General features: G+C 38.1%; 1 protein-coding gene across 5 annotated transcripts; it reads right to left on the bottom strand.

The window, feature by feature from the left end:
- Nucleotides 1-5,720: 5,720 nt before the first annotated feature.
- LOC112771226 (AUGMIN subunit 7) lies at nucleotides 5,721-11,418 on the bottom strand. 5 transcript variants are annotated; one of them, XM_025815902.3, is made up of 10 exons: nucleotides 10,994-11,418; nucleotides 10,494-10,648; nucleotides 9,770-9,855; nucleotides 9,233-9,294; nucleotides 7,700-7,791; nucleotides 7,475-7,600; nucleotides 7,221-7,311; nucleotides 6,790-6,897; nucleotides 6,600-6,698; nucleotides 5,721-6,264 (listed from the first exon to the last, which is right to left on the bottom strand). In XM_025815902.3, exons 2-10 carry the CDS (start codon nucleotides 10,625-10,627, stop codon nucleotides 6,070-6,072), a joined length of 993 nt encoding a protein of 330 aa, XP_025671687.1. In that variant the 5' UTR covers nucleotides 10,628-10,648; nucleotides 10,994-11,418; the 3' UTR covers nucleotides 5,721-6,069. The 5 variants fall into 5 exon arrangements, with proteins under 5 accessions (XP_025671687.1, XP_025671685.1, XP_025671686.1 ...); XM_025815900.3 differs by having other exon boundaries at nucleotides 7,682-7,791; nucleotides 10,494-10,659; nucleotides 10,994-11,394; XM_025815901.3 differs by having other exon boundaries at nucleotides 10,494-10,659; nucleotides 10,994-11,394.
- Nucleotides 11,419-12,924: the final 1,506 nt, after the last annotated feature.

The following is a 12,924-nucleotide window of genomic DNA, read 5'->3' as shown; positions in this document are numbered from 1 at the left end:
TAAATAAAAAATCGTAAAAAAAAAACCGTCGCATTTCCCCAATCGAATTAATTGAACCACTATTAATAGGTTTTGAAAAAATCTATCTATTGACTGTTGCACTTTTCTTGTTGCTCAAACCGACTAAGGCCGTCAATTGGCAGTTGATTGATTTTACTTTATTTGAATGATCATAAATATGGCCGCTAGATCGGCTGCAGAGTACAATTTCGCACACTAACCGTTTAATGGTAAATATTGATGGTGTACGAATGCAACAAATTAGGGCAATTTATTGAATTAAATAAACTGACCCTCAAAATTATTATAATACACATTTTGAAAAGTGGATACCGAAATGTATTTTTTTCATAAATTAGGTAAACCGTAACAGGGGTATCGCAGTTTAGAAATGCACGTAATTCGCTACAGGTGTGTCGTAGATTACGTTGGAGGAAAATCATCACATAAACCGCGGTAGGGGTGTTGCGCTTTATGTGTGTTTTGTAGATGTGCATAAACCGCTACAGGGGTGTAGCGGTTTATGCTTTGTCAAATTTGCCTATAAATACCACTCAAGATAGAGAGTGGGGCATTTGAGGAGGTCATTTTCACACTTTCACAGATGAATAGTGAAGAGAGCTTGTTGGTTCTAGTCCACTGCTCCAGTAAAATTGAAAAAAAATAATAGGCATGGTGTTAAGTTCACCGATAAAGAACCGCTGAGCGTTTTTATCCGTTCGACTAATAATTTGTCGGATCTGAAGAAGAACATATTGCAGAAGGCAGGGTTGTGTGGGGCCAAGTTGGTGAAGAAGGTGTTCTACAAGATTCCGATTGCAGTTGCGTCAAGTGGTGTGCAGTATGAAACATTTGTCATAGGGTCGGATGAAGACATAGAGGTCTTATTTTATTGTCGGTGGAGTTTTCTGGAGATGAGAATACACGAGTTGTTTGCCAAGTTGGAAGACCGTGTGGACAGTTCCGGGGCTTCAGCGCCAAATCCTCAGTCGACGACGGTGGGGGGAGCTTCTACTTCGATGCCTGTTGTTGCACCTGGTTGTCTCCTAGCTGCACCTTCACTTGTTCTAGCACCGGCAGCTAGGTCACTTGGTTTCATTACTGGTCTTGTTGGTGGTGGTGAGCCGGATCAGGTTGAGGACGCGATACGGGAAGATGATTCGGACGATGAGCCCGATCATATATCAGGGGATAGTAAGGAGGAGACTCCAGTGGCCCCACCTGTACCTCAGGGGCCATCCAGTTCTGGGTCCCACCAACAACTGCCGCATTTTTCGACGCTGAACCTGGAAGCAGTGAGTCAACAACCGGATGATGCACACACCTTCGGTTACCAAGGATTACACGAGGACAATACTTCTAGGGAATTTCAGATTGGCCAATCATTCCATACTAAGGAGGAAGCTGTGATGAGTGTTAAGGATTATAGCATTCGTCGTGGAGTTCAGTATCGGGTTATGGAATCGGATCATCTGAAGTATGTTGGGAGACACAAGGAGTTTGGAAACGGCTGCACATGGATGATCTGCGTGGCACTTCGGCAGCGCAAGGGTAACTGGGAGGTTAGAAGGTACAATGGAGCCCACACTTGCCTGGCCACTTCAATTTCGAGCGACCACCGACAGCTTGATTACTACGTAATTTGTGTGAGGATCTATCTGTTGGTTAGGGCGGATGCAGCGGTTACCATAAAAGGTGTTGCAAGAAGCTACTGAGTCAACCTACGAATTCAGGCCTAGTTATAGGAAGGTGTGGAAGGCAAAGCAGAAAGCAGTCGCATAGATTTACGGGGATTAGGAAGAGTCGTATGCGGAGTTACCCCAGTGGATCCTTGGGATGCAAGCAACGATGGACGAAACCGTAGCTTTGTTAAAGACTTCACCAGTGCGTGTAGGTGATGAGGTTGATAAGTCTACAGAGTAGTTTCATCGACTTTTCTAGACATTCCATCCATGCGTTGAGGCTTTTAAACATTGCAAGCCACTAATCAACATTGACGGTACGCATCTGTATGGGAAGTATGGCGGGACTTTTCTTTTGGCTATTGCACAAGATGGAAACTTGAATATATTGACAGTTGCGTTTGCACTTGTTGAAGGGGAGAATGCTGAGTCGTGGGCTTTTTTCTTATCCACTTGCGTCAACATGTGACCCCACAGGAAGGGATTCTGGTGATCTCCGACAGACACAATGGCATTAAGGCTGCACTGGAGGCACCAGACAGTGGTTGAAAACCGCCTCATGCATATCGAGCGTATTGCATTCGACACGTTGCAGCTAATTTTGCTCTCAGTTTCAAGGGTCAGGATGCAAGGCAGATGCTCGTGAATGCGGCGTATGCCAAGACTGAGGCCAAGTTTGACTACTGGTTTGATATTATGAGGACTGAGAATCCAGCCATGTGTGATTGGGCCAACCGACTGGAGTACGATAAGTGGACCCAACACCAGGATGGAGGCAGACGGTTCGGCCACATGATGACGAACATATTCGAGTGTGTTAACTCTGTACTGAAGGGGACACGGAATCTACCGGTTACTGCACTTGTCAAATCCACATATGGGAGGTTAGCAAAGCTTTTTGTCATCCGAGGGCAGACAGCAGAGGCGTAGTTGGGATCAGGCCAACGGTTTTGCCAGGCGCTAGTCAAGGCGATAGAGCGCAACTTGAAAGATGCGAGGTGCTTCACGGTTACTCTGTTTGACAGACATCAGTCTGAGTATACTGATGAGAGAACTTTTGCGTGGTCTAGAAATTTGCGGATAAATCATCGTTGCAAGTATAGTTTCTAAACCTTCAAAAGTCCTTTCATACAAACGTTTTGGTTGTCACAAGTAACAAACCCCTTAAAATTGATAACCGAGTATTTAAACCTCGGGTCGTCTTCTCAAGAAATTGCAGGGAGGTGTATTCTTATTATTGGTTATGAGTTTTGTAAATTGGGGGTTTTGGAGCTTGGGCAATGAGCACAGATATATTTAAATGGCAATTAAAATAAATAAATAACTGTAAAATAAACTTTTGGCAAGGTATGAGAAATTGGAAGTCCAAATTAGTTATCCTTATCAATAGTAATGAAAGCTGAATCTTAATTCCTCTTAGTTAACCTTTGCTAAAGCAAGGGAAGGTCAAGGGACAAATTGGTTTGATCTTCGAATCCTATTTATTTCCTAAGAAAAGATTGGGATTATTGAAGTTCAATTCAATTGGCAAGATAACAATTATCAATTATGCTGTTGAATTGGATAACTCCTGAGTTACTGATTTCTTAACCAAAACCAAAAGGGAAAAAAGTAAATCTACTGGAATAAAAATGCCTTCAGATGGGAAGCAATAATCATGTAAATAAAAGAAAGCAATAATAACTGAAATACCTCAAATAACATTAATTCAAAGAGTAATCTGTAACATAGAAGAATTCATAAATAAAATTAAAAAAATAAATAAAAATAAAGAACCTGGGATTGAGAGCCACTCCTAAAACTAAGAGAAATCATAAATCCTAATCCTAAGAGAGATGAGAGAACCTCTCTCTCTAAAAACTACATCTACTCCTAAAATTGTGAATATGAGAGCTTCCTCATGATGAATGGATTTCCTCACTTTATAGCCTCTAATCTGTGCTTTCTGGGCCGAAAACTGGGTCAGAAATACCCCAAAAATCGCTGGTTGCGAAATCTGCCACGCTGGTTTTTTGTCACTGCGACGCGGCCGCATGGATCACGCGGTCGCGTCGTCTAGCGTCAGAGCAACTATGGCATATTATATATCAAATCGAAGCCCCGAATGTTAGCTTTCCAACGCAACTGAAACCGCGTCGTTTGGACCTCTGTAACTAAAGTTATAGCTGTTTGAGTGCGAAGAGGTCAGGCTGGACAGCTTAGCAGTTTCTCCAACTTCTTGTATTCCTTCCACTTTTGCATGCTTCCTCTCCATCCTCTGAGCTATTCCTGTCCTGTAATCTCTGAAATCACTTAACACACATATCAAGACATCTAATGGTAATAAGAGAGGATTAAAACATAGGGAACTTAAGGCCAAAGAAGCATGTTTTCAATCAAAGCACATAATTAGGAAGGCAAATGTAAAACCATGCAAATCATATGAATAAGTGGGTGAAAAGCTGATAAAAACCACCCAAATGAGCACAAGATAAACAATGAAATAGTGGTTTATCATATACCGTAGCTGAGACGACTCCTACCGATAACTTCTCGCTTGGGACATACCGGGTTTCCCTCAGAGATCGCACTTGTGACTACGGGTACTTTCAAGCTCTCCATTACTTGTGTTGCCATGCAATTGCATGCTGTGCTCAGTCCTGGTTAGACTGGGCTATGTACGTCCATGAGGTTTATACCATGGGTAAGGTGTTCAGCGTATACCAGATGGGGTTTTTGCCCCCTATTCCAGAGGGTATGTGGCTACCGTATTCCGGTCCTACTATCGTTCCTGATCCTAACATGAGACGTGCCATAGAAGGGCGACCGAGGTCAACAAGAATCCATAACACCAGGGATGAGGCCGATACTAGTTGGCCGAAGCGATGTGGGCTATGCAGACAGACAGGACACACTCGCAGGACTTGCCCTCAGTGAGGATCTGCCCCCAGTTCCGAAGCATAGGTGTCATTAGGTCATCATGATTAGCTTTCATATTTCTTTTCTTATTTGTGTTCTTGTCCTATTTTAGTTGTACTATTAAGTAAAGTTGTACTTGCTGTTCGTTTCACGGTGACGTTGTTATTCTTAGCGATTCTCTATGTAGTTGTGATTCTCTTGAGTTAAGGTGTTCTAATTTTGTTTGTAACTCTATGAGTTCAAGAGACTAATTTTAATTAAATCAAAGCACCAACCCATGTTGCACCATACATAAAAATTGCAAACCGATCTTTCATCCAAAAACTCATCCTCCATGAAAAATGAACTAAATCCACACTAAAGCATAAATCGCTAGACCTCTGTAGTGGTTTATACACGTCTACAAAATACACATAAACCGCGACACCCCTACCGCGGTTTATGTGATAATTTTCCTCCAACGTAATTCACGATACCCCTGTAGCGGATTACGTGCATTTGTAAACCACGATACCCATGTCGCGGTTTACATAGTTTATGAAAAAAAAATGTATTTCAGTATCCACTTTTCAAATTGTGTATTGTGGTAATTTTAAGGGCCAGTTTATTTAATTCAGTAAATTGCCCAACAAATTATATCAAATACACCGTATTAAAAATTAAATCAGTTATCGAACAAGTAGAATTAAAAAATTATAAAGTTCAAAAATTTAATTGAGATTTAACTAAAGTTGAATTAGACATAATATAATAATATATTTATGTATAAAATATATTTGAAGAATCGTTTTTTTTTTTTTTTGTTAATTGCTAAAAGCTGAACTGGTTTACCAATTCTCCAAATTTTTGTTAGTTTCCTGACAACAGGTTTTTACTTTACTTTAAATTGAACGTCCAAACCAATTTAGAGGCTATCTGTTGGTTAATTCGGTCGAACTGTCCTGTTGTTCATTTCTTTGAATAAAGGAACATAAAAGACAGTTTTGTAAACTCATACTTAGGTTTGTATATGATAACACCTGCATTTGCAGATGGCAAAGATGAGGTGGAGAAAATCAAGTTTGCAAAGTTGTTACTGCCTGCCCGAGAAACTTTACAGCATGTAGGTTTATTACGGGAAGGAAGGTGGCCCCCTTCGTATGAAAAAGTCAAATTGAAACACTTGCATTTAAATAGTTTTCACCAAAAGAAACAAACAGGAGGTATACTATTACACCCTATCATATATAGATCAAACGACACTACTTACTACTATTGTTACCGGTCATGTATCATGTCTGTAATAAATTTATTTATGCTCATATCCTTTTTTTACCATCTCATTTAGCACCTTCAACAGAAGAAACTTACATTTTTAAATTCCAGTATGATAAGACAGCTATTCTGATTTCAACGCAATATGGACACTGTGCAGTATGCACAAGGAGATCACAGCATGCCAAAGAATATATTCGACTATTGATCTCACATTTCTCTTACTATTAATTCATCAAATGCTCATCTTCTCTCCCTGTTCACGGGCGATGGAAGCCGAGAGAATTCCAAGATCACGATTTAAGACTGTCAATGCTGATTCACATTCAGAAATTATTCTTGTTACAGAAGAGGGCTCTTCAGATGTCTCAGAAGATCCGAAGGCAAGAGCTGCATGCGAATCTCTAAGATTCCGTAGGTTGGCCAGAAACTGTTTCAAATAAAAGGATGTAATTATGATATATGCAAAGTCATTGAAAATATCATTCAAAAGATAGCTTTCTTTTATTTTTCATGTTTTCAAACTTGAAATCCCAGAGCAGTAAATGTGAATTGCACTCAGCATGACCATCTTAACATAAAAATAAATGAATCCATTCATCAGGATAATCAGTTCAAAGCATTGATGGTGTTCCATATTTGAATGACACATACTTTTGTAACTAATAAACTAATAAAAAATCACTTCTTGAATTTGAACTCTAATAATTTGCACAGTTGTGAGGGTTTTAAGAAAACACATCCTTTGCAACAAAAGCAGGTTACCTTCAAAAGCATCTTGTATGCCTCCAATAAACGATTGGCAGCTGGTCCAAACCCATGAAGTTGGGGGACCTCCATCATATGTGTCCATGGACGAATTTCCTACACCAATAATAGAATTCATTACTGTGATTGTTTCTCAGCTCATAAAATAGCATGTTTTAACAATCCCTAAAGCTAAATGTGCTCGAACCTTTGTGTAAATCGTATTGAATGTTCTAGCTGTTTCTAGGAAAGATTCCAAATGTGACCGAAGTTGGGATTCCACCTCAGTATATTCCTCATCTGGATTATAAGCATGCTACAATCAGGAAAAAATAGCAACCGTATGAAAATAAGTACAGAAGTGATAATTATAATGAGTTCTCAAAGTGAAACTCAGTTTTAGTATTGACAGGAAGAATCATAATAATGTTTGAGGGTGATTATTAGTGTTGAAATCTCTCTCTCTCTAGAAATAAAACAGGATTATCACAAGCTTGATTCAGTTATCAATGAGAAATAAAAGACATTACTAGGTGAATTAATATGCATGGAGGCAGAAACAATGGATGGAAGATTTCAAGCTGCCGATTAATTTCTACACCTATCCAAAGACAAGAAGTGCATTAAAATGTTCTGTACCTTGGATGCTAAGTCATCCACCTTTTGTTGAAGATTCAACAAAATTTTTGACTGCTCAGAAAGTTTTGCCTCGAGCTCAGAAACTTCTGGCCTAAATGAAGTTTGATTAAAAGAAACAGAATGTTACTGTGTTGGTGACCTTAGATAAAAAGCACATGAGGAAATGATTGAAATCAAGATTTGTTGCCATATTAGTAATCACTGAATATGAAGATAAGTAATTTATAGAAAGACTAAAGGAAGCAATCCTTTACAATGGATATATGGACTGAATCTGCACATCTGCTGGAAACAATTTACATTCTTCTGAGAAAATCTGGGCTTGTTTTTCAGCAATGGAATCTATCAACTGTATATCCTTGGATACCTGCTCATCAACACTAGCAGAAACAGAATGTAAAGCAAATGTAAGTCAATTCAATATGTGCAAACAATAATTATTGAAAAAAGAAAAAAAATACCACTTAACTAGTAACAACCTCCATTCTGGATTATCAGCATAGATAGTTGCCTCCACTAGATCTACAATAAGACGAAGCATTTCAGTACGGTCTTCATAGCTTCCATGTCCCTGTTACAAATATGCCTAATATTTACCAGCTTCGGAAAGACGTGATAACCATGACATGCATGAATATTACAACAAAGCATAGCAGATAAAACTTGGACAAAAGAAAATCTTCATCCTAGATTATATCATTAAAATAGGGCAAACAAAGGACTCTAAGGGAAGCATAACAAAAAAATCTAGAAACAAGGCTAAAAATAATTGACATTTATATCTTAACATGCTAGTGCTAGAATAATCTCTTCACGACAAACTGCAAAGATTAGACATGCTTTTCTGGGAATTTTACTATTGGTTAGATACAAAATCACTCGTGGCACTTACTAGACACATAATGAGCCAGAACCTGCCAAAAAACTTTAATGTTCAACTCATCAACTAATTTTACCCTAATCCTTGCATTGGCAATGCCTCATACTTCCTTAAGTCGATGACTAATAACAACTCTATCTATATTTGATGGCAGTTTAAGCCACAGAATATGATAGAACACTAGAACAGCAAAAATGATTTCTTTGTTTCACATCAACTGGGTTTGTATCATGTCACTTGATTGTTTGTGGCTTATTCTGGCATTCTGCCTTCAGCACTTAGCTCAAAATAACTCACACTCCCAAAATCAAGACAAGAAACATGATGTTAACTGAAATACAATTAAGACATCATACGATAATCAGAAAAATTGAAATTCACACCAACACTGTATCTACTTACTCAAATGCTTCTTAAGAAAAGAATAATCAATACTTCAATAGGTTTCCCGTAAGCACTAATAGAATTCAATGTGAACTAAGGCAATAAAAGAAACTAATCTAAAAATGAAATTTATACCAAAAAACTAAAAGAAGGTATGAAAATGAAGAGACTAGGAATAAAGGATAAGAAAAAAAGTAAGGAACAGAATAATGTTATCTTTAAGCAATGAGTACAATGGAAAAAAAGAAATATAGAAAAAAAAGAACATTCTGACTACCAAAAACTCCAAAAGCTTCTTAGGGCCAGTTTGGGTAAACAACTTAATTAAGTTCTTTTGAAAAAAAAGCTTAAAACATAAGGACTTATATTAAAAGCAGCTTATAAATAAGTTATTTTGTATTTGGAAAGTTATTATAGAAGTACTTGTTTTAAAGTTGTGTAATAAATAGGAGTGATAAAATAGTTTTTGAGAAGGAGAGAAGTCAAATTTTTTAATTTCTTCAAAAGCTCTTAAACAACTTTTCAGGAAGTTAAAAACATATCTAAAAAACTGTACCAAACACCATTAATGTGACTTTTCATAAGTCAAAAGCACAAAAAAGTAGCTTTTGAAGCTTCCCAAACGGGCCCTTATAACAACAAAAACTAAAGGAATTTAAAAGCAACGCATTAGCATGCATCCAGCAGCAGGCTACTATTCTGAGCTTCTTATAGCTACATATATAAATATGTAACATCAATGACTAACCTGAATTGCTTCTGTATCTACAGCAATCGTAATACCCAGAAACTTAGCAATCTCTGCCAAATCTGCAAATCATAAGAACCAAAATTCTGAAAGAAGACACAACCAGAAGAAGCAAGGAAGACAAATTTGTTCAAAATAATAATTCAATAGAAACAGATGTGCTGTGTATGACAGAAATGAAGTTGAGCAAGTCACAAGTAAACAACCACTGAATAATCAAATGAAAAAAAAAGACTGCCACTAAACGTAGAAGTAAAGAGTTCCTGATCTGCATGAAATTGACACGAGGCAAATCATTAACAGGATATTCATAGAATACAGTTGATAATTAGAGGGTTCAAAGATGGTTTGGCTTTGAACAAATGTTATAAGAAACCAATCAGCTCCAAACTTGGACATACCACAAGATTTATTTTCTTCTGCTACGATATATATTTAAACAATACATTCAAATCACAAAGTACTACAAAGATAGCTTGGATAATGAGTATCCAGTAGCCATTTCAGAAATTGAGTAATGACAATGACAATACTTACACTGAATTCTAGCTGTCTCCTCATCACGATCAAGGACATCCCCTTGTAAGTTTTGTTGAGAAAAAGGTGACTTATCACCTAATAGCCTGTTGCAATTACGAGGACCAAATGTCATTTCTTGTTAAATATACAGGAAATCAACACATTTAGTAAATAGTGTTTTACATAGGCTAAAGCATGTTAACATTATTGAACACTGTGAAAGAGAACTTAGCTAAGGCTAAGCAAGGAACGTAGAGGGTAGACTATAAAGAAACCGTAAAATTTAGGGATACTAAAATTGGAAGGTTTTGGTAGTTGTGCAACTGGGCACTAGGCAGATGGTGGAAAATGGGTGGCAACTAGCACATCGTTTTCATTGTATCTTTGTGAAATTGTGGATCATAAAAATTATTCCTTTGGCCAGGGTGGGAACGTGGTCATTCTGGGTTGCACTAATTTCAATCACTCCTTTTATAATGCCAAGCATATGTGAAATAATTTTTGTTCCAAATTTTTATTATACCCATCAAGCCATCATCTTATTTCCCAATTATTTTGAAAATGTGAATCAAAACTGTGAGCACAGTAAAACACACATCTTGATAGTTGTAAAAATATCAATTATTCAAACCTAACACCTACCAAAGTTTTCAAGATTTACATTAACTTGTTTTCGTCATAGATAATTGATTTCACCAAAATACCAAACAAAAGGACTTAGAAGAAACAAAGAATCACATACCGAAAGAAGAGCCACTCCAACAGGGCATAGCGCTCCATGCCAGCAAAAAGGAGGGACTGTGCAGGGGCATTGGCTCTTGGGTAATTTAGTGTTGCCAATTTCTTCTGAATCTCTTCCATTTGCCTTGATGCCATCTTCTGAATCTCAGTGAGTAGCTTCGGAGACCCTCCCAAAAAACAGAAAAATAGAAGCAAATATATCAATCAACATTTTGAATTCATCATGGTTACTGGTTCCTAACAACAGCTTCCTAAATAAGTTGCAGTTACCTAGTAAACGAAAGACAAGCAAATATATCTAAATTGCAGCACAAATTCTAATTCATGATGAGAATAAGAATATAAGATTCAGTTGCACAAACAACTTCACAGCAAGATTCACAACTTCACCAAATGATAGACAAGCAAATATATCAAATCAAAATACTCACAAATTCACAACTTCACCTAGTGCAGATTCGACTCATTCACAATGTGTGTAAGAGAGAGAGGGTTACTTACCGGCAGATGATGGCGTATGAAGACAGCGACGGGCGCAGAGGAAAGGGGCTCCAGTGACGGACTCACAAGAAGATGCGACGGCGACGGCCGGGCTTACAGCGACGGCGACGGCCGGGCTCACAGCGACGGCGACCGGAACAGAGACGGTGCAGCGACGCGGTTAGAGGAAAGGGGCAACGGTGACGGGCAAAAAAGAAAGCTGCGACGACGACGGCCTCACCGCGACGGCGACCGGAGCAGAGACGCGTTGCAGACGGCGGTGAGCTTCTCGAACGGTGGGTTTCTCAGTGAGGGCTGTGGTCTGGGGAGAAGAAGAGTGAAGACCGGCTCAGAGGCAGTGATTTGAGGCTCAGGCACAAAGGAAACGCTTATTACTTTTGGATTTGGATTTTCTAAAATTTGAAAAAGTGTGATGGATGTGATCTTTTATTTTTGAATAGTTTTTTTTTTATATTTAATTTTGATCTTATTTATAAAATAAATAATAATAAAAGATCACACTTTATTTTTTAAAATAAAATTTAAACTTTAAAAAATCTAAATTCATTATATTTCGTGTGTTACATAGAGGTATGAGTTAATATTCAAAATCATCCTTAAAAGATACTTCGTTCTCCATACGAGTCCCCGAATGATAAACTTAATCAAAATTGTCCCCGAAAGATGTCAAGTATAACCATGTTAGTCTTTCCGTCAATTCGTCCGCTGAACTGGCTAACGTCGGGTGACGTGTACCGTTAAGTGCTTGGGTGGCTGAGATCTACATGTACCATGGGATTGCTGACAAGGTAAGTTCATTTAAAGAGATCAAATCAGTCCCTCAATTTGATGAACCCTAATCCTAAATGCAATGATAAATAAGTCGCATTCTGGAATTGTTGGGTGGCTGGGAGGATGGAGACGAGAAATGGATGTCGTAGTGGTGGGGTATCTCTTCGGTCACACGAGAGTAACGATTCCAGTACTTCGATGCGAATGAGGAGGAAGAGTCATGAGGAAGCATGTTTCTGCAGATTGAAGGCTGTGATAAAAAAATTTGGGACAGCAGAGAACCCAGACAAATTATTCTATGCATGTTCAAGGTATCGGGTACGTTGTTTTGAAAGTGTTGAAGTTTTTCCATCTTCTTCTGTGTTATTGGGTGTGATTCATTGTATTCTTGTCTGATTTTTGAATTTGCAGAAGGACAGTCACTGTAATTACTTTAAGTGGGTTGATGCTGATGACTGTGAAGCAGTGGTTGAAGCAGGTGCTAAGAAAGATTCCAAAACTGAACTGCAGGTTGAAAGTGAGTATGATGAATGGAGGGTGAAGGAGGCATGGAGAATGGGTAGCTTGGAAGCTGAAGTTAGATATTTGAAACTGCTAGTAATTTTCATGTTTGTGATAGCTATGATTAATGTGAGCATTTGATGTTTGATATGTACTTGTAAGTAGACAAAATCCTGTTGAAATGTAATGGTGTATGTAATGGTGTATTGATTTGGTTTAATTGAATGAGAATAGACTTTTGATTAGTGCTGTTTAAGGTTAACTCCTAAGTCTCAATTACTGGCATTGTGGAATATTGCAAACAAATCAATATCACGGTTGCTATAAGATTAAGCCATAAACAGGATAAGTAATCAAAGTAAGTAGTCATAGCATTGTAATAAGTACCACAATTCATAAGGTATCCAATCCTAAAAATAAAGGCTACACCAAAAGAGAAGGGCTATCACAAGTATCAGATTACAATAACCATAAAATGTTACTCATTTGTCCTATACAAAAAAACTAAATCAGCCCGAGAACATTGCTTTGTCATCAATGTAGTTTATCATTCCTCCTAGGGTGCTTGAAGCCTGGATTAGGCACAAAAGTCATAAAGTTGGCCAACTTCTTAGCAGTCGCAGAACTTGTCCCTTTGATGGTCTCAGTCGAGATTGCCA

The sequence above is a fragment of the Arachis hypogaea genome, chromosome 18, assembly GCF_003086295.3.
Source record: "Arachis hypogaea cultivar Tifrunner chromosome 18, arahy.Tifrunner.gnm2.J5K5, whole genome shotgun sequence".
Classification (NCBI taxonomy): Eukaryota; Viridiplantae; Streptophyta; class Magnoliopsida; order Fabales; family Fabaceae; genus Arachis; species Arachis hypogaea.
This window is presented reverse-complemented; position numbering and strand designations above follow the sequence as displayed.